Source organism: Cloeon dipterum, chromosome 4 (assembly GCF_949628265.1).
Source record: "Cloeon dipterum chromosome 4, ieCloDipt1.1, whole genome shotgun sequence".
In the NCBI taxonomy this organism is placed as follows: Eukaryota; Metazoa; Arthropoda; class Insecta; order Ephemeroptera; family Baetidae; genus Cloeon; species Cloeon dipterum.
In genome coordinates this window covers 9,996,702-10,020,791 of record NC_088789.1, presented here as the reverse complement: position 1 = coordinate 10,020,791, position 24,090 = coordinate 9,996,702, and the positions used below count along the sequence as shown (strand labels likewise).

Below are 24,090 nucleotides of genomic sequence, written 5' to 3'. Positions count from 1 at the left end.
ATCCTGTTTAGACAGTTCCTTTGCAAACTGGTGAATAAATTTGAATGTCGTATTCTGTGTCTACATCATCCTCAATTGGCAATGAAAATGAGGTAACTACTGTTTTTTGGTAAGATCAAGGCAACATAATCTCGGTGGTCTGTGCCCTTCAGTAATGCAGAATTTTTTTAATGTGAAAAATAAAAAAAATGCAAAACGTTGTCTTGTGCTGCAAAATCGACGCGGTTGTTAATTATTCTTTCATAATATCATTACTTTCCTTTTTTATTGAGAAGAAAATTAAATTTAGTCTTAACTCATCTGATAATAAAGATAACCTGAGTGCTCTGCTACCTTTGGACGCCAGTTTCGCGCCGTTCGCGGTAGCTTCCCGCTACCGCTAGATGTCTCTTACGTCGTGGATCCTAGGTTGACGACGACGTTGTGTATTCCGCCCCGCTCTCTCATTCCGCAGAGGTATGTTTCAGCATGTCAAACTAATTTTTAATTTTTCATCCTCAATCATCCTGCCGATCACTCAATTTTCTTGTATATCTAACAGTTATATATATTTCCTACATTTCAAATTACTGGTTGAAATGATACGTTAGGTATAATATTGTGAATTGCATGTTTTAGGAGTCATCATGGGACGGCGGCCTGCGCGGTGGTGAGTACATGTTATTTTTTGTTGATATTATTTAGGATAGTTTCTTTTTAAAATTCCTTTTTGAAATCAAACTTGCGAGCAATCGCCTGGCGGAAACTTTCTATCATAATCGGCGCTGTATGAAATCTCAATTGAAAACTGTTTGGATGTACACAGCTTAATCAAATTACGTGAGATTGATGGCATTGCGAACCCTGATGGGTCCACACGGTACCTCTAATGAACGGAACTCGCCAGCAAGAGCATTCAATTCAAAAATATATTTATTTTTTTCAGTTGAATCATAACATTTATCCCCTTTTAAATCCAATAATATCTAATAAATAAACACAATATGTATTTTTTAAGTAGAAAATTCTAACGTTTGCATGGGTTGGGTTTGAGGTGAATTTAAACCAATTATATGTTTGTATGTAATTATAATTTACATAATTCTCTCTTATTAGCTACCGCTATTGCAAGAACAAGCCCTACCCCAAGTCCCGATTCTGTCGAGGTGTCCCCGACCCCAAGATTAGGATTTTCGATCTTGGCAGAAAGAAGGCCAAGGTTGAGGACTTCCCGCTGTGTGTGCATCTCGTCTCTGATGAGTATGAACAGCTTTCATCCGAGGCCCTTGAGGCTGGCCGTATTTGCTGCAACAAGGTAAAAATCAAGCCAGCACAATTTCCCTGGCAATCTTAACAAATTCCTTGTTGTACGCAGTACTTGGTGAAGAACTGCGGCAAGGACCAGTTCCACATTCGCATGAGACTTCATCCTTTCCATGTGATCCGCATCAACAAGATGTTGTCCTGCGCTGGAGCTGATAGGTACAATTATTAAAGACTTTTTAAAAAGATAAAGCTAAAAGAACGCTACGTCCTCAGGCTCCAAACTGGAATGCGCGGTGCTTTTGGCAAACCACAGGGCACTGTTGCTCGCGTCGACATCGGCCAGCCCATTATGTCTGTTCGCTCAAGCGATCGTCATAAGGCTTCCGTGATCGAGGCTCTCAGGCGTGCCAAGTTCAAGTTCCCTGGCCGCCAGAAGATCTATGTCTCCAAGAAGTGGGGATTCACAAAATACGAGAAGGAAGAGTATGAAAACCTCTTGAAAGAAGGCAGACTGGAGAATGACGGATGCAACGTCAAGTACAGGCCTGAGCATGGTCCACTTCTCAGCTGGAAGAACTGGCAGAAGACGCTGAGCGAAGGCAGAGGATAATTTGTCTATGACCACCTTCCAATTCAATAAACTCAATCTTTCGGGTATTATATCTGGCTTTGATATTGACATTATCCTCTTGAAAAGCTTAGCTTGATCAACAGCAAAATTAAAATAGAAAATGGTTGATTATGAAGGTGCAACTGAAATGCAAGCAATCTTATGGCCTATAATGAGCTTAACCTAAAAACTTTCTTCACGTGTTCGCCCAAGTTGACTACTCACTAAATTCAATTCACTCCTGCCCAATAATATCCTATATGAACCACTTAAAAGTGGTGGGATATAGAATGAAACACGTGTCTAGTGTAGTGATTAAAATCAGCATTATTATTTGGAAGTATCTAATTTCTGCCGCATAATCGTAACATAATATCAATCAAGACGCATATAAATTATAGTTTTCCAAGGGTGCAATTCAATTGTGCTGACAATGAATAGAAAAAGAATAATTACGCTATCTTGACATGATTCTCGGCTTATCTCTGTTGCTGGTACCATTAATTTTCTGGTTCTATAAAACGCTGCAAGCCAGCATGAGTTAGCATATTATATTATCTTGGAAACGTCTGATAGCTTTTTTAAATCTTTACCGGAGCACAGAGAGGCAATTCAAGTTTCTCTTCAAGTGGCTTTTGTAGTACAACTGAATTACGCTTAACTTGTAGTTTTAGTAAGGTACAAAAAATAAATCTTTATACATTGGACAAAAGAGTTGATAAATTAACATTCTTAACTCTAGCCATTGATTTTTAACTTTTCAATAATATCAAATGCTTTCAATCTCAGATCATACTAAATCCTAATTATATCGAATAATGAAGCTTAATTAAATCACGGAAGTAACCATTCCAAACGGGATCAGAGTCCATTTGGGTCAATAGAGAGGAATCATCGAAATCACACCATAGCAATATCATCCAAAGACTTGGACGATTCAGGGGGCTGTCCTGTTGTGTTTGCATTTGCAGAAGTCGCTCCAGCAATCAAGACTGGTGGCAGCAACTGCCGAGTAGAGCTACTGGAGCTAAAACTGTCACCGCTGGATCTGTGACTTGTCGCTGCGCTCAGAGGAGTTCCTGGAGTTCGGATCGGCGTGTTACCAGCAGATATTGCAGGTGCCACAGCCCGAGCTTCAGCCTGAAAAGTACAAGATGTTTATTTATATTCTCATAATCCAACTAAATTTATTAATCAAAGTTTAAAATTTGTTCTTTTATTTTAATTTATATATTTTGATACTTTGCATTATTTTGCTACCCTGTCCTAATTTAAAATCTGATTCATATTTTACTATGTATTGTATGATGTATTGTATGGATAATGGCAAGAATAAACAAGTATAATTGAACAGAAAAACATCAGTATGGTACTGTCTAAACGCTGCATAAAAATTTTAACTTTTTTGTTAGCATTTTGAGTGTCATAAATGATTTTACCTTTTCTGCAGCGCTGGGAATTTTGTCCTCAGTGTTGTAGTAATCAGTTTCATCAGCCGAAGCGCACCCTTGAGCCCCGTGAACAGCTGGGTGGCATGCGTTGAGAGTACTCCTGCTTGGCTTCTCGCCTCTTGGGCTCTGGACGGGACTGGCGCAAACAATTGGGTCAGTACTTGTGCTAGCATCTAACAGCGGAGACAGCTTTTCTGCTTCGCTGTCTGCTTCATTGTCCGAAATATCTCCACTCTGTGATTGCGTGAATGTGAGACTAACTGGCTTTGCGATGAAATTATTTCCAAACCTCGTTCTTTTCATTGACGACTCTCACTTTGTCCCTGCTTTTCACCAATTTTTCCTTTCGAGATGGGCGCTTGGCAGCCGAACTAGATGTGGGAGATGTGGCTTTCCTGCACTCTTTTGATTCTAACGCCAAATCTTTGTCACGCAATGCCGAACCAGCTGTTCGAAACTGGTATCACATTTGGTTAGAATCGCAGCTTACGTTAAAACAAAATATTTTACCTCTGAAATTGGACCATCTGAAGATGGGCTCAGTTTTTCCTTGAAATCTCCTGATCTAGAATGCTGGAGATCTAAATTTGATCTGGAATAGAAAATTGAATCATCATTCCCAAGAAAAAACATCCTGCATTATTTATGTGTTTTGCGAAAAGCGTATTTTAAAAACTGAAAATTAGCAATAGATATTTTTTCGTGGACACCGTTACTTTAATGGCGGGGTATGGAGGTGGCATAATATAAAAAATAAGATTACTTGTTCAGCATTTCAGCCGCTTGAGTAGCAGAAGCAACTTCAATTTCGGTAGGAGCTGCTCTGTCTCTCTTGGAAAGTAGAGGTGGATGCACCGGTCTGCTTGGCTGAGATGGTCCATTCAGGGCCTCAATCAAAGACACAGCTTCAAATCCAGCAGGAACAGCGGCAAGTGTGCTCTACATCAACACAATAATTTTGGTCAACTGTATTATTTAGGTTAAATCTAAAAAAAAATAACATACAAATTTATGAATCTGACGTGAAACCAAAATTATTTTTCTTGGTAGGGTTTTTTAATCCCTAATTCAGTTAGAGCAGGAAAAGTTAACTACAGCCAATTTGCATTGGAAATGCTGATGTGTAACTCAAACACAATGGAAGTCAATCCATTAAAATTTGATCGTCACACAAAAGCTGGTGAGCATTTCTCTAGCAATAACGGGACAATTTTGGTTACTACCAAAGACCTAAATTTGAGGGCAAAACGTTGGGCCCATTCTAGGCTTGGGCTTCTTACAATGGGACCTGGGCGCCAGAAATAATAGTTCAGATTATAAATTAGATACAAAAGGGGATTTTTTGAAAGAGAGGGGTGGCTTGCAATAAAGGGAACGCTCATGGTTGCCTCTCTCCATAACACATTTAATAAAAAATTAAGTTTATGTAAGCATGATTTTAAATTGATAGTAAAGGCAGAACTTTAAGTGACGATCTGATTCCGTTTTTAAAATTATTTTTAACTTTTAAAAATACGATAACATTAATTCGTGGTTCATAACAATGATATTAAGATTATAGGTCTCAGCCGCGAGATTAAAGGAGTCGGCTGGCAGGACTGGCTTGGCCGAAATTTTCCCAGTGGCAGCGGCTGGCCATTTTCACCGGTGACTGGCACGGCTGACAGTATTTAAAACGTTTGATAGTTCTTAATGGTTGGAAGGACCGAAAGACATTTGGTTCTCCTGGACTTTTTAAGTTTTGACTCCTTTTCTTCGGCAGCTGCCCACATGACCCAAAATTTTCTGGCTGGCGCGGCGCAGCGTGGCTGGCTGAATCCACTATTTACGATTGAAATTTATGCCCCTCAAATCCAGCTCTATCAGCGACACAACTTAAAAGGGTAACAAATTTAATAGAAAAAGACAAATCAGTATTTACCTCATTGTTGCCAGTGACTGCAGACGCGATTGGAAGAGTTGAGCTATTTGTCTTCTGCAAAGCCCTTATTTGGAGGAGTGCCCTAAAAGGTGCTCTGCAAATGGGGCAGTTGTTGGCCTGATACCGCAGCGAGTCCGCACAGTTGTTACACAAGCAGAGGTGACGGCAGGGCAGGATCAAAGTGTCGCGCCCGTCACACATACAAATCACACATTCACTTCCATTGTCTTCGGTATCAGTATCAATTGAACCCTGCAGCAAAGTCAACAATTTCAGTGTTTGACTACCTTTAACGCATAGAGACTAATTTACCTTGTTTTCGTTGTTTTTGTTCTCAATGCCATAAATTTCCTGCAGCAAATAGCAAAGTCCATCTACGTAGATTTTCTGTTTAAATGCACGCAGACCAAAAGTCCCATCAGGATGTCTGTCAATTACAGCAATGGTCGTGTGTGACTGTCTGGGTTCTGCACATATATTTTTACAGTTAATATTTGCGATGTAAGGGAAGGATTGTTAGCAACTGAGCACATTGTACTCTTTTTGCTTACCATCAGCGGGCTCTTCAGCAACACAATGGATGGCGACTGGACAAATTTCTCTTTCCATGTTATAGCTAAGCTGGTCCTCCGTAAGAATAGAAGGATTAAATGAATGAGACGGCTGGCAGAACGTTTGTCCAGATCCTTTTTTGTAATGGAAAGTCTCTGAAGAAAGTGAAGGGTTGCTTGATGCGTACCTAACAAAATTTTTCAACTCAACATGCTAGTCATTGCTTTAGAAATCACTCACGTAACACCCAATGGAGTGAGTTCCTCCTGACACAAATAATGAATAGTGATTGCACATTTGCAGTCGCAGTCAAATGTAAACTCTATGGTAAATCTGCTTGACTCCTCGTTTTTTGGATCCTGTGGCGTTCCTTTATTGATATTGTCAGCTGAGCCTACCCTGACAAACCGGAGAGACTCTTTTCTTATGTTTATCATACTCTTCAATGTCTTAGTAGGTTCAGTTGCTTGAGGGGGTGGATATGGGAACTGAAAAATATAATATTAAATTATAGAAAATATTCACCAAGCAAATTAAATAAGTCTAAAAAAGGATAAAATACGTAAACAGAGCTTACTTTAGAGCGAGTATAAATGTACCGTTGTAGGTGAAAGAAAAAATAGGGCTGCCTTTGGTAAGATAATGTACACATGCCAATAATTACTTAACTTTATATAATAGTTTTAATCGATATTCAGTATAACCATCATACTCACAGGCGTAGGTTTGTTGCCTAAAAAATTCAGATCTGAATTTTCGCCAAAAAGATAAGCCTCTGGCTGAGGTGTGTCAAATCGCTCACCACCCATGATGAAGTGGCAGCCAAAGTAATTTCCTGTAAGATTCGCAAATAAAAATACACTCCTCTATTTCCACATCCACAGGGCGAAGTTTGATTAAGATTATACTCGGCCGACCTTTTTTAATTAAAGTAACCTAACAGCATAAACATGGCCTGGTTGCTAAACAAAAATAGCAAATAATGTCACATTTTTACCTGATCGTGGAGGATACTTGTAAGCATGATTCGAGGAAACATCCACTTCCTCCACCCCAGCGTTTTGCCTGCTCGCGAGAGAACCCATTTCTCTGGGATTGTATCGCGCAGGGTTTGATTAAACCTTAAAAATTTCACTGGGATAAGTCAGATAAATTATTTCTGTCAGCCATCTTGGTATTTCAGATCTTCTGTGTACTTTTCAAGTCTGTGGTGGGGACCAGGTGGGAACCAGTGGGATTATATGTGAAGAGGTTTTTTTTACAAATTTTGTAACCGGTAATATTTAAGAATGGCTTTTAAACCGGTGTTACAACTGAACTTAAATTTACCGCGGGGACCGGCAAGATTCTGTAGCGGCCGCCATTGATGGTTTTATTTATTATTTACATTTTTGTGGACTGAACCAGTCGCATGATAAACCACATGGTTGTTGGTTGAGTAATCAAAGCTTAATCCAGCTTGTCGAATTTGTCAACTTGATAGCATTTCAGTTGAATGCAATATTAGTTTTCGTGCACAAAAATGGCATCAGCGGATGGAGAGTCTCGCAGGAGCACCGCTGCTCAATATTTTGCGGATGAGGAGGAGGATGGAACTGAAAACAGGGTATGTACATTTTAGTTCTTGCGATCTAATTTTTCACGACATGTCATCTAACATTTTACATTTACCTTCCAGGTTGTTTCTCTGCTAAATGAAGCCATGCTAGGGAATGAGAAGGTTAAATCTGATAACATTCGCAAAGTGCAAGAAATCGCTATTCATATGTCGCCAAATTTACTGGACAACTTTTTGGACGAAATTCTTGCCTTTCAACGAGACCCCTGCGCAGATGTGAGGAAAGCCATCGTAGGCTTTATTGAAGAAGTGAGCAAACATGAGCCTGAAGTCTTGCCCCGTCTCACGAGCGCTCTGATGGCCCTGCTGAGGGACGAATCAGTCCAAGTCATCAAAAGAGCAGTGCAGGCAGCATCTCAGGTCTACAAAGCCACTTTGATGTGGATTTCAAAATCCAAAACTGTTTCTGAAACTTTGGAGAAGACCTGGCAGGAAGTGGTTCAAATCAGAAACTTTATATCAGACATGGTTGACCACGACAATGATGGGTACTTTATTTTTATATTCTGTTGATGAATAAACTTATCTGCATTTCTTTACAGTGTCCGAACGCAGTCTGTCAAGTTTTTGGAGATGGTTGTTCTCTTGCAGACCTACACCGACGCTGACAGCGTAAGAAAGGCCAACGATTTTTCCCTGGACGATGTTCCAATGGCTTTGAAAGTAGCCAAACGGCGCAGACTTGAAGATGAAGCTGTGTAAGAATTTCTGTTGCTAGATATATAATTTGTACTCTTATTTCAATTGTATAGTGCTACTCTGGAGCATATAATCAAGTTCCATGGCTCGGCCCATATAAGCAGCGTCAATTTGATGGCCTGTATGGGAACGCTGACACTCATAGCTAAAATGAGACCGCAATACATGGCTAAAGTGATCATCGCTTTTGAAACCCTGCACAGTAAATATTCTCTCTTATGCGAATGCTTGAAACTCAATTTTTCCTTTCAGCAAATCTACCACCCACACTTTCAAAGTCGCAAGTGAGCTCTGTGCGGAAACATTTGAAACTGCAGCTGTTGAATTTGTTGAAACACCCTGCCGCATTTGAGATGTTATCGAACATCACCACTTTATTAATGGACCTGGGGGCAACCCAGAATGAAGTGTGTGCAATGCTTTGCTGGCGATTGCAAATTTAGTTACCTGATTATTTTGTTAAGATTGCTAAAAACTCGCCCAAACCAGAAGAAGTGAGAAAGCGGCAAAAGAAGCTTGAAGCGCAGCAGCCCCCTGCAAAGAAGCCCAAGCTTGATCCTGAAGCGGGCACCTCTGACGTTTCTAGGCCAACTCTGAGCAGTTCTGACCTGGATCGTTTGGAGTTTTTCATAGCAGATAGACTAGGCGTAGACTTGGCCGCACAGCTCATCATGCAAGCAATGGTATAAATTATATTTCAATCACTGACATTTCATTTTCTTGAAATTATGCATCAGTATTAATTTCACTTATAAATTCCATGTTATTTTCTATCTGGACTTTTGGAGAGTTAAAAAGATTTTTATTGCCTGCAGAAATTCCTGCCGGAAAAGATGCCAAACACTTTCAGCTCAACTTACACGCCCATTGCTGCTGCTGGAACTCACGGGCAAATTAAGCACGTCGCAAGATTGATGGCCACTCAAATAGCGTCCGCTGGGTTTGGGCCCGACTGTACGAGAGCGTCTGCCGCGTTGACCTCAGTATTTAACAAGGTACATCTCTATATTACTGCCTCTGGTGTCTTTCTAATGGAACTGATTTTAGAAATTGCTGGAGGATGATGATGACGACGATGACATAATTTTGCCAATGCAAATAGAGCCAAGCAAACCAATTGAAGCTCCGACGCCAGTGCCGGCCCCTACAAAAATAACTAAAATACCCAAGATCAAGACCATGAAGCTTGCAGAAATAACAAAGCCAATGTCTTCTAAAGTGAGGAACAAGATGGTTCAGATGGCTGTCGTTCGAATCTTGAAGGTAAGAAATTTTCTCTCACAATGGTTGCTCATAATTTTATGTCCATTGGAATAGGCTGATAACAGTGCTGTCTTGGGAGGCGCAATGATCACGAGATGCAAGATTCTAACCAGTCTTGCTTCGCAGTTCCCTTCTGAGGTCAGGGGTGGTAAGCAGTAGAATCAAATATCCCTGTGGATTGATAATTTTAACTGACCATTTCTCTTAGAAATATACAACTATATTCTGGAAAACGTCAGTGAGCGATGTGACTTAGCGTTACAGTGGTTATACGAAGAGTACAGCTACATGCAGGGTTTCAACAGAAGCAGCAGCCTGCTGAGGAAACAGTACGCTGAAGCGCCTGAAGAAAACTACAACAAACTGTTGTGCGGCATCATCAACACGCTAATTTCCAACGAAAATCCTGTCAAGGACCATGATACGTAAGAAATTGATAGCTTTATTGGCTCTTTGCCTAAAATTTCGTTCCAGCTTGATGTGGAGAATCTACTTGGAAAGTCCTACCATAACTGATGATGCTGTTGAAATCCTGAAGGCCCAATGCGGCAGTGAGGAAAATGCTTCGTCTTCAATAGCACTGCTTGAGCACTTGGTAACAAAAAGACCACCAAAGCAGCTGCTTTTCCTCAATTGTTTGCTTCTGTACACAGCCCATGAGAACAATTTGGTATTATTACAATTTTGGATGTTAAATCTCCCTCTACATTTGAACTCCATTCTAATAGATCCGCAGTAGAGCGCTGAGCGCTGTATACGAGTTGTACGAGAAAGGTGTTCAGTGCAAGGTGATTGAAGACTACGCAATCTTTTATTTAGGATTCCTAAGATTGCCAAACCCACCTGAAGTTATTTTTGGAGAAGATAGAGGCAGGGAAAACACTAAGGATTGGAACGAAAATTGCGTCAGAGCTTGTCTTTATCTGTACCTTTCCCTTCTGCCCCTCAATGAAAGCATGATTCACGAGTAAGTTTGCTACTTGTTGCATCAAAGGACTAGGTTAATTTACTTCATTTTACAGGTTGGCTAAAATTTACGTGCAAACTGTTGCTGATGTCAAAAGAACTATCCTTCGTTTGCTCGAGCAGCCCATTCGGGGAATGGGCATGGAATCTCCTCAGTTGCTGAAACTGGTTGAGGAATGTCCCAAAGGCGCTGAAACCCTAGTGACAAGAGTCATCCACATTCTCACAGAAAAGAGTATGTACCTTTTCCACCCGATCACCCGATAGTGTGTCTTGCTTTCAAATTAAACGAAAGAATTCTCCAATTGCGAAAGCGTTTTTGAAGCCGCCAATAGAATAGCAATAATAGGTGAATTGTGCTCTGTTTGATGTTGTTATTTTAAAAGTTACAATGCCACTAATTAAGCGTGATATTGTAACTTATGGTTAATAAGATCCGCGATTTTAATTAAGAGATTCTGAAATTGCTTGAAAATGTCATATAATTTGAGCTGAAAATTTTAGGGACACATTTTAATTCACAAGGATTTTCCGTTCATTGAAAGGACTCCCCCTTGTGAATGCCATTGTTCCTTCAGTCAGTGTGTGGCTTTGGCTGAAAATTTTTAATTTCCTTATTTTTACTGATTGTTCAAATTTAAAATGGCAGCGTAGGTTGAACCAAAGTAAGCTGAATTTCGTTGTTCCAGGCCCACCAAGTACAGAATTGGTGAACAGAGTGAGAGACCTGTATCACTCTCGAGTATCTGACGTCAGATTCTTGATTCCTGTTCTCAATGGCTTAACAAAGAAGGAGGTGATCGGAGCGTTGCCCAAGCTGATTAGCTTGAACCCTGTGGTTGTTAAAGAGGTACTTTCAATATGATCCATTCAGTTTGTTTGCATACAAAATTTTAACTCTCAGGTTTTCAACCGTCTGCTTGGTACCCATTCTGAAGGCTCTAGCTACACGTCTCCTCTCACTCCGGCGGAACTTTTGATTGCTCTACACAACATCGACACAAGCAAGGCTGATATGAAGACCATCATGAAGGGTATTTTTCAGGTTATTCTAAAAATTTCATTTAATTCAAATTTTCTTTCAGCAACCTCGTTTTGCTTTGGTGAGCAACAAGCTTACACCCAAGAAGTGTTGGCTGTCGTCATGCAGAGTTTAATGGAGCAGAGCCCGCTGCCAACCTTGTTCATGAGGACTGTAATTCAGTCGTTTGCGCTTTACCCTCGACTGATTGGTTTCATTATGAACATTCTCCAACGACTGATTCAGAAACAGGTACACAAGAATTATAAATTTAAGGCAGGGATCTAAGATTTTTTTAAGCTCTATAGTGGGTTTCAATTAATTTATGTTGCATTAACGAATTTCTAACAATCTCATGAATAACAATACCCTAGACTAAAAATGAAAAAGGAGTGGGAGCTCGGCCCCGCAACCACTACAGATCCTTTTTGGAGCAACAATTTGATTTGGTGTAATTTTAGTATGTGTGTCAGTTGAAAGGTATTCTGCAAATCCCATTTCACCAGCTCCACGTCAATGAGTCTCTTTTCCCGCTTGAGCAAGTGTTTAGTAGATCAATAATTGTTCAATCTTGTTTAGGTGTGGAAGCAAAAGAAAGTATGGGAGGGATTCGTCAAATGCTGTCAGAGAGCTATGCCACAAAGCTTTCAAGTGTTGCTGCAATTGCCGGCTCCCCAATTGGAAGATGTATTTACCATTTGTCCCGACATGAAGATACCGCTCTTGGAGCATGTACAGAGTTTTACTGAGAACCAGGTATGCTATTTCAATTATATTTGTTTTAAGAAATTTGATTAAAAACAAATTTTATAGAGAGCTCACGTTCCTTCAACTGTGATGGAAGTACTGACGGGCAAGGTAGTGCTTTAATATTCTCAGGGGTTTTTGAACTTGATTTAAATTTTCTGTACCAGAATTCAAATCAACCTGGACCTCCGGGAGACGAGTAATCAAATATCTTTCACCACATCATGTCGGGATAGAATATTTAAATAAAATATGTTGTTTAGTGACTATCTGTCTGTTTATTCATGAGCATGATCAATTTGGTTATCAGTTGGCTACACATAGATGTTCTGTTTAGATTTAAGATGGAAATGCCTTAACATAACAACAAACTGTATTTTATTATCACATCAATTGCAAATAGATCCACAAGTTCCAAAAAATTTCAGTATTTTCCAACAATCAAAGTATTCTTGAATGATAATTACATGAACAGGGCATTGGAAATAATTTTGCTGTGAAACAGACAAGAAGGAACAAATATTTACAGTATTTTATAGCTAGTAAGGCTATTAGCTGAATCCTTCCAGTGAAAATATTTGGTCCAAATTTTAATGCCGCTTGTTATAGTTACACATAATTTAGACATGTCTTCTTTTCAAAATAGTTAAATTTATATACAACCATAACTGACAGGAAACAATTTATTGCTCATTCTAAGCCCCTAAATTCTTCATTTAAAAGAAATATAATCACACTGACTCACACATGATTTATACTTTTTGTGTGCTTTTAAGTGGTAAGGGATTTGCAAATCTGAAAAGTAAAATGAATCATAATATATTTTTCAATCATTTAAAATTCTTTTCGAGTCACTCGTAACGCAAAAATCTGGATGAATTTGAAAGTGTCTGGTTACTGATTATAGAACTAAGACCTGAACTATTTACTTTGGAAAATATATTGAGGTACCTTTTGCTCCACCTGATTACAGTTTAGTCAGTACCACGTCTGAAGCACCAGTTGTGATGAGCAATCAGTTAGGCCTAACATACAGAGAAATGAAATTGCCTCATTTGGTTGTTCGCTGCAGTAACGGTTAAAACATTGTATTAATCTCATTCATGGCATTAAATCCTAATTGTGGTAGATCGCTATCTGGTCCAGAAAGAAGCTGTAGGGCTAAAAAAGGGTTCCTGTGATAGTAACAATTAAGTTCACTGAATCATTATTACTTACATAACATTATTAAGGCAAAGCCAGAATAGCGAAATTTAGATGGAAATTTAATTCAATTCTCAAATTTAAAATAACCAATACCAGACCTACTAAGGAAAGACTGCAAAATAAAATGGGAACAGAACAGATAAAGGTTTGAGTTACAATTTATAGTCCACGAATCCAGAGTCTGACTGTTCATTTAAAATGCATTGACTTGGTTTTAGCTTCATACGGAAAAGTGAAAATAGCACCTCAGATTTCAGCTGTGTATCTTTCATGAAAAAATGTAGTTTTTTTGAGAAATTATCAAAGAAAGTATATGAAAACAGCTAAAATTTGACTTTTCCATAAACAACTTTGTTAATTTTTTCCTCCCTCTCAATTTTGTCACCAGTAACAGTTTTGAAAAAACCTAAGGTTTATAAAAAATATACCAGAATGTTCATAACAAACCCAAATGCTAACGCTTCTTTCTCACCAGAACGAGCTACATTGTGTCCTTTGAATGCCAGCACTTTGCATGGTTTGGTCCTGCTCTCTTGAGGCTACGACTAGACTTAAAAGATACCAAAAACTCGTCAGCTAAATGTCCGTCTCTGTCTCAGACGCTTCACCTCGACCCCTTCGTAGACAATCGTTGCACGAGGAGGTCGAGTTGTTGCTGCCGCGAGGGCTGTGGACCAGCACAGCGCTGCGGCAGCTGGAACCGAGCTTTGGCGAGTGGTAGCCGACCATGTTGTCCAGCAGGATGTTGCTATGGTTTGCAGGCAGTATGGCCACCGACACGTGGTCCGACGTTTGCGTTGCCACGTCCTGGCTCATTGTCTCCGCCAGCGAAGGACATCGGCAAGATTCACAATGTTGCTGCATACTCCGCTCCCGCTCTCGCTCCTCGAGAACCTTCGCCATGATGGCGGCCGACACGATGTCCACGGGCTGCTCCTCAGGATCGCTTATGTTTGCGGACCCGTTCGGCTCTGCACCAAAGACCACAATTAATTGTTATTTTCACTGACATTCGTAAATTAATTGAAGCCTCTGTTCCAAATATGAAATATTTACAAACGTGGTTTGCAAGTATCTATTAAAATTAAAACATTAAAAAAATTGGGGGCATGATTGCATAAAAGCTATGTGCCTGTGGCTGCATTCGATATTTCTTGTATACTAGCTTTCTGACTCACGAAAATGTCCTTGTACAGAAACTTTTATGTTCTTGCTTGATTTTTGTTGAATATTTTTAGTGAACAAGCAACGACAATTTAAAATCTTTGATATAGCAAATAAAAATGTTGATCAGAATAACAATTTGATTTAATAGTGAACACTATTAAATATTCTAAACACCACATCATACCAACCTCCTTTATTGACAGAATAGACCATCGCTGTCGGTGGGAAAGTAGGAATGGGCACTTTTATTAGCTTCGGCTCAGGCCTGCTTTGCGGAAAACTTCCACCATTTAACTTCTTATTATTTACATAGGTTTTCACTTTTTGTTGGATATCTGAGGGTAACTAGAGCGAAAAATGTTATTGGAAAGAATCAGAGAGAGTAAATATATTTACCGAATCCATCTTTTGAGGCATAAAATTCCCTGGCCTGCATTGCAACAGCTGAATTGTTAAATTTACATCATTTCTGTATCTTTCCTGTAATAAAGAAATTGGTAAAGAAGCAAGATTGTCTGTTCAATAGTTACATTTTCAGTCTTTAGTCTTGCCGACTTGGCTTTTTCTTCACTCAGCGACCTAGACGTCGAGCCCAACTCTCTAGACAAAACACTCTTCTCAGTTTCAAATTTATCGACTATTCTTAACAGTTTGTCCTCAAGTCCCTGGTTAACCTTTTGCAGCTTTTTGTGCGCTTCATACAATCTGCAACACCACAGTACATAATTTAATTTAAGCACAGGAAACAAAAGGATTGTGCAATATAACCTGTTGTACTTGTCCTGCCAAACGGCAATCTCCTCCATCATGGCAACCACCTCACCGTCAGGATATTTGTCTGCTTCCGAAAGGAAGTTTGTTTCCATTTTGACAATGTGATGCTCTTTCTCAAGAAGACGTTGCTGAAGATTCTCGATTTCTACATGCAAGTGCAGCGATGTGTTGTCGTTGCAGCCTTCGCACTGGCACCCGCATTCCTAGAACGAGTCAACGTCAGTTTGAAGAATGTGCCAATTCACAAAAATAATGTAACAAGTCAGCGTATGCACCGTTGGCATGCAAACGTGACACTGAATAAAAATAACAGCACGCTTCCGCAGTTTTTTCATTATTTCAACAGCTCCCATGCCAACAGTTGCAATCATTGAAAACATTTTGCATGTTGTACAGGATCTAAATATAAATCGTTTGTCGGATCTTCCATTGCCCCTTAAATTTGTTAATAACTCTCTGCGTTAGACTGCGCGCAAAAATTTTAACTGATTCTGATGGGAAACGCTCTATCTAATCACTATCATCACACGGAAATAAAACAGAAAAATGACCTACTTTGCATGACCGTCTGAAGTTGTGGGCCATATCATGCTCTCTCTTGATGCGATGTAGAACACACGCTCTAGATCAGTTTTTAAGTTCACCTTGTCGGCTTAAAAGCTGGGATTGATCATATTTTCAGGGCGAAAAACGCTATGTTACAGATTCGAAGTGACGTGGAAAATCAAAACTATTTTTACACGACTCGCGTCTTACTTCAAAATCGTCACTCTGAACAGCTGTTTACTCCACACGACCAATTCAGTGGCGACTGTGCTGCCCCGCTTTTTAGAGGGGAAAGACCGCGCCTTCTTCCGCGGTCCTGTGTAAATTATGCAATGCGTTGGTCACTTCAGTCCAACGTGTTGCATAAATGCAGCAGTCTACTTGAAAAGGCAGAAAACCGCTCTGGGTGTGAAGCGTTAGAGGTTACCAGTGTTTTGATCAGTTTGGATATCACTCCGATCCAATTTATTTTTTCGTATAGTGATAAAATCATGAATATTTAATTTTAAAAACATCTTTATCAATAATTTTTTTCAACATATATTTTAAGAACTGCTAGATTCTAAATTTTATCATTATTTTGCTCAATTTATTTTTGTATTCATGGTATTGCAATATAACTGTCAGAGACACTAATTTAAGGGACAATTTTTCCCATCTGTAAATTGTTTTTAACATCTGAAAATTTTGCAGAACAATTATAAGCCAATGCATTTCTCGTTGTAAAAGTATTGTTGTAAGCTTTTGGTTGTCCACATTTGGTTGCAATCCCAATTGCATTGAGTAATTTAATTTTTATTTATTTTCAGTTTTAAGAATGTTAAGAATACATACTTAAACATTAAACAACCAGAGAAAAGAAACGTGTTCATACCAGACGACTTCGAAGCGTAAATTTTGAATTAACCATCCATACTTTGTTCATACGTTAAGCAGAGCGATAAATTTTAGACTTATAACATTATATTAGATATTTCCCAATTATCTCATTGAGGTTAAGCCCAAACTGTGGTTTCTTATTAAAATGTGAAGTTATTTCAAGAAATCAAGCAATTAAAAAACACCCCACATGTCATCAAAGTTTTTATTGACAGCATTTTTCTTAAAATGGGTCTTCCTCATTTAATAAAACGACAGCAAAACTAAATCGACAATGCGTCTTCCTCGTCATATTCCAATTTTACTTCAGCAGCGCCAGATTTAAGCGGTGACATTCCGTGCACTTCCGAAGTATGCCTGTTCAACCCGCCTGGATGCATCCATTTGTGGCATATGGTGCACATGGACCACATGGTTTTCTTTGTACGCTTCGATCGACAGGTATTACCATCTGGGAGGTGCGTGAGAATCATGTCAGAGCGAACTGATGACCCACTCATTGGGCTTTGAACCTGGTTTGCTTCTGACAAAAGCTCTTTGTGAACATTTTTAATGTGGCGTCGCATATTATTAGCAAGGATAGTCGCGCTGCAGAACTGGCACTTCACTTTTTGATTTTTTGGCCTTTCTATTGAAGATTCTTCCTGCAGTTTGGGAAAGTGCACTTCCACTATGTGACGCGCCATTTCTCCAGTCGAACAGTGCATGTCGCAGAAAACGCACTTTGGAAGGTCCATTGGGGAGGACAGGGTCTTCGCCTGCAGCTCTTCAGATTTGGGGAAATGCACGTCGGTTATGTGTTGCGCCATGTCGCCCGTGGGCATGACCACCTTGCAGAAGGCGCACTCCTGGCTGTCCGCGGAGGTAGGCGTGGTGGAGTCGGCGACTGCCTGCAGGGCGGATCCTTCTTGTTCGGCGACTCTGACGGTGGCAGCTTCGACGTCACTTTCTCTTGGGACAGCTGGCTGAGCAAGTGAGTTGGCCGTGCAGATTCCCTCTGAATTTTTGATCTCGTCCATGTGCTTAGCGTAGTGCGAGACGGCGTCGTAAGGGTTGACGTCGCATTTGCACAAGATGCAGCTATTTGGTTGTTTCAAGTGATTCGCATTGATGTGCGTCGTCACGTTGTTCCACTTGCTGCAGTACTCCCGGCAGTAGATGCAGACGTTGGCCACGTTTTCTAGGTGAATCTCTGTGAAGTGTGCCAGCAGGAGCTCCGTCTTCGTGAAGCCCATCTCGCAGTATTCGCACTCAAACGACGAGGACTGAAGCCTAGCAGTAAGTAAGACGATCAGGTCATTCTTGTGTCTGACCTCCAGGTGCTTTTTGACGTCTACTTTGAGCATCTCCTGCAGGCATATGTTGCATTTTATCTTCTCCCTGGAACGCGACACCACCTCTTCGGCGAACTCCGGGCGCAGCAGGTGATTGAACAGCACGTGCTTCAGCATGTCCATCACACTGGTGGAGTTCTTGTCGCAAATCATGCAGTTCTGCGGCATAAGCGCGTTGTGCACCACCAGCACGTGCTCCTCCAGACGAATTATGCTGGAGTAGCGCAGGTTGCAGATGTTGCAGTAAATCTCCTCGTTCCCTGGGAACTTTTTTGAACTCTTTAGTTTCTTTATCATGTTGCGTCGCAGCCTCTTGGCGCACGACTCGTAAGGCGGCTCGCGGCATTTGTTTTGTTTCTCGTGCCGCTTGAACTCAGCGTCAAAGAAGAAGAAGAGGTTGCAGGTTTGGCAGTGATGCCCCCTTCCCTGCAGTTGATGCACCACGTCCAGGTGTTTCTGCAGGTTGGGCAGGGAGCCCAATAGCAGGCCGCAGAAGCGGCACGCGTGCTGGTTGGGGTTGACGTGGAACACGGTTCGGTGGTTCTCCAAGCTCTGCTCGCTCGGGAAATACACTTGGCACTTTTTGCACAGGTGGCCCAGCGCCTTGAACTGCAGCCCCTGCAACTGGATGGCGTGCTCCAAGTTGTGCGTCTTGGCCGTGTGCACCACCAGGTCCTCCATGCTGCACAGCTTGATTTTGCAGAATTTGCAGAAGACTCTGGACAGCTCGTGCACCTTCACCATCGTCTGGCATTTTGGCGGGTTTCTGCAGTTTGGTTTGTGATCCTGTACCGTCCTGTGCAAGGGCAGGAAGAAGCCATACATGTTCAAGCTGCAGTCGACGCACGTCTCTTTGACACGCTTGTGGCATACGTGGTACATGTACGGTATCTCGGACTGGAATGTGGCTTCGCATGCATCACATTTGAAAGTTTCATAGTCTGGATGCTGTTTCAAGTTGTGCTCAGTCAACTCCGATTGGGATTTGGCAGCGAAATCGCAGTTATTACACGGGAAGACCTCTGTGCTTTTTGTTGTTAGATTGGGGTGGTTTTCACTCATGTGCGCCTCCAGCGTGCGTTCGCTCATGACAGCGCCACAGCTTTCGCACTTGACTGCAATCGAGTCAGCAGGCAAAACACTCGCAATTCTATTCGCGTTGTGCATTAATCGGAACTGAGCGTGCTGTTTGAAAGCATGGATATTTACCATGTGCTGCTGCAGTGTCAGCGTTCCGATTAAATTTTTGTTGCACTCGCCACACTTGAAAACTGAACTGGACGTTTTATTGTGCACCTTTCCCATATGTTCATCAAGGCTGGGTTTGGCGTTGAAGACCTCCAAGCAAAACATGCATCTGAAGCTAGTCGCAAGGGCTGGTACGTTTGCTGGCTCTGTGGCAACCAGGAAGTCCTTTTCTTGCAGAATGGCAGCACCATTTGTGCACGACAATTGATGATTCCGCAACAGACCTGCGCAACTGAAATTCTTCTCACACAAGTCGCAAGTTTTGGAGCTCATGTGCTCCTGGAAAAACGTTTTTCTCGGTCCTTTCTCTTGACAGAAAAAACAGACAACGTCTTCTGACAAAATGTATTGGTCTAAACTCACATCTGAAGGTGACTCTTTGTTGGGATTTTTTCTTTTTCTCGGCGAACTATACCCAATACCTGATAAGCTCGCAGGACGTGGACTAGCGGGAGGCGAAACGCTAGATGGAGGCTCCTCCTTAACAGAAAATAAATCTTTTCCTAACAAAGGGGATAGCTGGTTCACATACAAATCACTGTCACTTGAATATTCGGTCTTGATCACCACGCCTGACGCTTTTGTATGGAAGGCTACCTCTTCATCAGTCAACTTTTTTAGTTGAACTGAACATGATGTTATGTGTCCATCTACGAACATAATATGACAAAAAATTTTCATTAATAAGTGAAAACTTAAATTAAATTAAACTAAAAGATCCCAAGTTAGACCATTCTAATCCATATATTTGAGAAATAATCATGGCTGGGTCAAACCTTGGGTCAAGTCCGACAGATCAATTTCAATGCACACAAAAATTTGACTCTACATTGTAAGCTCCCGCAAATTAATTGTTAAATAATGCTTTTCCACTGAATAGCATTATGAGCACACATTTTGTGAATTTTTCAAATTGTGCGTTTGCAGCGCAATGGGGTATTTTTGGCAAGACTATGCTTTTCTTTAATAAAAAACCCGGTCTCGGCACTCACTTTGGAAATATTCATAATATGGATCTCCAGATGTTGGCCACCATACGTCGCCATCACGACCCTCAAACAATTCATGCAGAAGCCTGAAATTGAATTCAATAAAATGTAAATATGTATACTACTATGATATAGATTTCATTTTAATCTTATTTGTTGATGTTCTAAATTTTTCACTGCCAATATGCAAACTATATCCACTAAAAATTAATGATAATAATTACGCGTGAAAAATAAACGAAAAATTTTAAATAAATTTAAAATACATAATGACACTAAATTTTTTTTAATCACGTTTACCATTAGGGGAAATTGAAATTACAAGTTCAGTGTTTCATTGTTGTAATTTTCCTTTGCGCCTTTCAGAATTTCCAATACATCCACAATTTATTTTATAACAATTTGGAGAGCGACGAAAGATATAGAGAACTGACAACAGCGGATTTTACTACGCCAGCTGCTAACAATAAGGAAGCATCACAAGTCACAAGCATGCATTCCATACACAATTTTATTGTTAGGCATTCCTTTATAGCTTTTGTTTATCTAGATATTACATAATGTATATCGGAATGCAACTAATTGTAAGACTTAATTATCAGCAATCTGACCAAAAATGTTTAGAAAAATGTTTTATATAACATGCGCAATTGAAAGTTGTAATAATTTTAGCCCATGTAATAGCTAAAAAGGTAATTGAACAGAAATAACAGAATCGATACCATTTTAATTTTTTCTTTGAAAAAGAAAGGAATTGAGAGAGTTGTACGATCTTTTAATAAAAGGTTCGCGTGTCGGAAACATAGGAATATTTACATACACTTATTGCATGAATTTAAGGAATTCAGTTAAAAATTCATTGAGAAATCTAGTCGGAAAGGCGGATATTATTGCATGTCATTTTAAGTATGTACTTTTCGGCATTTCAGTATTAAGCTCGTGAAAGATATAATTATTGAAAATGTACAATAGTGTATTCCTATTTACTTATAAGGATGATCATTAAAATTTAATATTTTACGAAATATGATACAATTCATGCACAAATCTATATTATCTACCTAGCTTCACGGGCGCAGTTCATGCAGCAGTACTCATCACGGATAAAGTCCTCATCGATTTCTATGCCTGATCCACCACTAGCCCACCAGTTCTTGAGTTTCGTAAAATCGACATCCGGTAAATACAACGACCCGTCGACAACAGGGGCTTCGCAGAAAATGCATTTCGGAAAATTTAGAGGCAGCACAGGTGACTGCATTCCGTCTGCCTTTCATGTAAAGATTGAATGGAATGGAATGTTGTTTACATTTTGCCTTATTGTGAGATGCAGCATGCGCTATGTGCTGCGGCGATCGCGCGAAACTTGCTCAAGTTAGTGGAGGGGGTAATAATACAGAAACTGGGTAAACTTAAGTAAAAGGGAAACGTGAATGAGAAGTGGGCCGTTTAAGGTTAAGGGATGATTTTGGCTGCGAACTGCGAATATTAATATGGTGATGAAATGACTCCAGCGGGATTCGACCGGATTTCTTTTGGTGTCGGGGTCTAGAAATTTTAAAATCCGTGTCAAAATCAATCATGGGAAAGATAGGAATTAATCTCCTAGTTTTAGCATTATATAAGGGAATAATATTTGGAATTTTTATAGCCATCCTTTAGAGGATGCTTATAGGGGGAGAGCCCATGCATTTTTATCGTTGAATCATTATTTCCAACCTTTTGACCCAGAAGATACATTTCCATCATATTATTACTACAAAATTTCAGAACTAGACAAATTTTGTTTTCGTTAAACAAAAAATTAATCTCAGTATAAAATCACCATTTTTATTGTTAAATTTTTTTAAATTCTTGTAGTTTTCAATCTTTAAGTTTAAAATATAACATTTTTCACTAATTGTAAGACTAATGGAAATCTGACCCAATTCAATTGTTAAAATAAAAGAATCCTTTTCCCAACAGAAATAACAACACCATATTTTAGTCTTGAGGCAATGAAAATTCCAAATCTTGCATGTCTATTGCAGACGATTGCTCAGCGCTCGTTCGAACTGTCACTTTATGATGCCAGCTTGCTGTTGGTCGCCCTCGACCACGTCGGCCACCACCAAGGATCATGGGGGCTTTCTGGCTTGCGTTGGACTCTCTGGTCTGTGATTTCTTCTTGGGTTGATTTTTTGGCTTAACATTATTTACAGGGGTATCAGCTTTGTCCACGTCCATGCCGTTGGGATTATTGCGACTCTTTGATCTGGGCACTTTGTCCAAGCGAAAGTTGGTTGGATAATGGTGGACGTCCACACAATGTGCTAACCTTTCCTTGGCATTCCACGATTTCTCAGAGCACTCAGCCACGAAACACGAATACTGTAATATTATCTAATTTAAGCTCTTTGCTCTTTATATTTTTGTTATTTATGTATGTTCGGCTCTTGGAGTTGTTCGAGCTCTCTGATGGATTTAATGAACCTTAAATTACCATAGGCTTTTTTGATGCTTGCAATTCAAAGAAGGTGTCGTGTGACTCACAAATGTGAATGTCAAGGAGGTGTGCTGACGCCAGGTGTTTGCGACACACAGTGCATTCATACCTAAAACAAGGAGTTGTATGGTAAGCAAATGCCTTTTTTATTTTCAAACAAATTATTATACCTATGGAAAACATTGTAGTGTTGATTAAGCTCTAAAGAGCTTGACAATTTCTTTGAACATCCGTGAACCTCGCAGATAAATACTTGGACGCTGAAAAATTTATATTGTAATTATTTTCGACCAAAATTAACAGGCCATTAGAGCAAGAATAACTCACTTTTCTTCAATAACGTCGACATCAACAATCCCAAGTATTTTATAAGGACCGCAAATAGCGTCACCGGCAGCAAAGTTGGGGTCCCCGGGCAAACGTCTGCCTGGTGTGATGTGCTTCATTATTTCACCCAATCCATCCATTGCAATTCTCTTCAGTTTAGCAGCCTTAAATTAAATTATTTTTATAAATCGACAAGTAATGCATGGAAGTAATAAATTACAATGTGATTTCGTTTTCCCACCTAGCGAAACAATTAATTACAGCCGCCTAGCCCAAGTACAGTACTGCAGTTCCAATCAGGCCCAAGCATGCCAGCACGTACGTTTTCTTGTTTGTTTACTATTTACATTTCTCATCTTTTCGTCCCCTCCTACCTGTCTTTGACATGCGCACTACAAACAGATGGCCTAGGCCAATAAAAAAGGTTTGGTCTCGAGCAGTTGCGGATGATTGCTCTCATTACTCATACTTGCATTTTGCTGTATGGATAACGACCAATGGATGCCAATTGCAATAAGCAAGAGTCACATAATTAGTTGCCAGGCTAATTGCAGTGTAATTTTTTAAATTATGCTGTGAAACTTATAATATTGAGTGGTGCGTCTCTGGAATTTATGGAGAAATATAGAATATTTAAATTCTCAAGAAATGTACTAAAAGGTTAAAAATTATAAATGTTTAAGTTTTTTTGGTCTCGAAACGATATAATATTGATGAAACAGTTTTCAACCATTCAAAATTCTTGTTATACTCGTAACTTTTTAATATTTTTCGAAACTATTTTGCTGATTTATATAATTATCTGATTCCTCCACAATTGTTGGAGTGTTTATTTAAAACCCAAATGATCAGTGGCTACTACTGATTTCTTAAAATATTATATTTTTTACGAAACCGTGTCATTCGCGTCAGATGCTGATCAAAATGTCGAAATCCTCTTTATAATAAATTTGGATTACACCCGGATGAAAGTGAAAATTTATTTGCATTAATTATTCTTCCTTCAAGTGAAACATAATTTGGAAATAAAATTTCATGTTAA

At 39.8% G+C, this 24,090-nt stretch overlaps 6 protein-coding genes across 8 annotated transcripts; 2 read left to right on the top strand and 4 right to left on the bottom strand.

Annotated features, from left to right (window-relative positions):
• Positions 1–361: 361 nt before the first annotated feature.
• RpL10 (ribosomal protein L10) lies at positions 362–1,905 on the top strand. 2 transcript variants are annotated; one of them, XM_065491647.1, is made up of 5 exons: positions 362–456; positions 619–649; positions 1,096–1,294; positions 1,355–1,461; positions 1,519–1,905. In XM_065491647.1, exons 2-5 carry the CDS (start codon positions 627–629, stop codon positions 1,853–1,855), a joined length of 666 nt encoding a protein of 221 aa, XP_065347719.1. In that variant the 5' UTR covers positions 362–456; positions 619–626; the 3' UTR covers positions 1,856–1,905. The 2 variants fall into 2 exon arrangements, with proteins under 2 accessions (XP_065347719.1, XP_065347720.1); XM_065491648.1 differs by lacking the exon at positions 362–456 and adding an exon at positions 504–528.
• Positions 1,906–2,162: 257 nt separating this feature from the next.
• Positions 2,163–6,980, bottom strand: Mrgn1 (Mahogunin ring finger 1). The gene is made up of 11 exons (XM_065491645.1): positions 6,777–6,980; positions 6,496–6,614; positions 6,020–6,267; positions 5,779–5,966; positions 5,540–5,694; positions 5,228–5,479; positions 4,070–4,245; positions 3,817–3,898; positions 3,596–3,763; positions 3,295–3,540; positions 2,163–2,995 (listed from the first exon to the last, which is right to left on the bottom strand). The coding sequence occupies exons 1-11, from the start codon at positions 6,862–6,864 to the stop codon at positions 2,756–2,758; spliced, it is 1,962 nt and encodes a 653-aa protein (XP_065347717.1). The 5' UTR covers positions 6,865–6,980; the 3' UTR covers positions 2,163–2,755.
• Positions 6,981–7,109: 129 nt separating this feature from the next.
• Sym (symplekin) lies at positions 7,110–12,362 on the top strand. The gene is made up of 19 exons (XM_065491643.1): positions 7,110–7,385; positions 7,458–7,885; positions 7,940–8,095; positions 8,150–8,298; positions 8,349–8,503; positions 8,561–8,779; positions 8,912–9,091; positions 9,144–9,359; positions 9,414–9,507; positions 9,568–9,784; positions 9,834–10,029; positions 10,088–10,326; positions 10,382–10,560; positions 11,015–11,175; positions 11,230–11,359; positions 11,411–11,598; positions 11,926–12,102; positions 12,160–12,204; positions 12,261–12,362. The coding sequence occupies exons 1-19, from the start codon at positions 7,302–7,304 to the stop codon at positions 12,294–12,296; spliced, it is 3,249 nt and encodes a 1,082-aa protein (XP_065347715.1). The 5' UTR covers positions 7,110–7,301; the 3' UTR covers positions 12,297–12,362.
• LOC135944592 (brain-enriched guanylate kinase-associated protein) lies at positions 12,349–16,027 on the bottom strand. The gene is made up of 6 exons (XM_065491646.1): positions 15,796–16,027; positions 15,235–15,443; positions 14,997–15,171; positions 14,863–14,946; positions 14,655–14,811; positions 12,349–14,270 (listed from the first exon to the last, which is right to left on the bottom strand). The coding sequence occupies exons 1-6, from the start codon at positions 15,823–15,825 to the stop codon at positions 13,876–13,878; spliced, it is 1,050 nt and encodes a 349-aa protein (XP_065347718.1). The 5' UTR covers positions 15,826–16,027; the 3' UTR covers positions 12,349–13,875.
• An 826-nt stretch (positions 16,028–16,853) lies between these two features.
• LOC135943100 (zinc finger protein 423-like) lies at positions 16,854–21,894 on the bottom strand. Its single transcript, XM_065489507.1, has 3 exons — positions 21,298–21,894; positions 20,240–20,322; positions 16,854–19,897 (listed from the first exon to the last, which is right to left on the bottom strand). Exons 1-3 carry the CDS (start codon positions 21,495–21,497, stop codon positions 16,929–16,931), a joined length of 3,252 nt encoding a protein of 1,083 aa, XP_065345579.1. The 5' UTR covers positions 21,498–21,894; the 3' UTR covers positions 16,854–16,928.
• A 150-nt stretch (positions 21,895–22,044) lies between these two features.
• Positions 22,045–23,422, bottom strand: l(2)k10201 (lethal (2) k10201). 2 transcript variants are annotated; one of them, XM_065489509.1, is made up of 5 exons: positions 23,290–23,422; positions 23,049–23,212; positions 22,892–22,981; positions 22,719–22,830; positions 22,045–22,606 (listed from the first exon to the last, which is right to left on the bottom strand). In XM_065489509.1, exons 2-5 carry the CDS (start codon positions 23,186–23,188, stop codon positions 22,220–22,222), a joined length of 729 nt encoding a protein of 242 aa, XP_065345581.1. In that variant the 5' UTR covers positions 23,189–23,212; positions 23,290–23,422; the 3' UTR covers positions 22,045–22,219. The 2 variants fall into 2 exon arrangements, with proteins under 2 accessions (XP_065345581.1, XP_065345580.1); XM_065489508.1 differs by having other exon boundaries at positions 23,269–23,401.
• Positions 23,423–24,090: the final 668 nt, after the last annotated feature.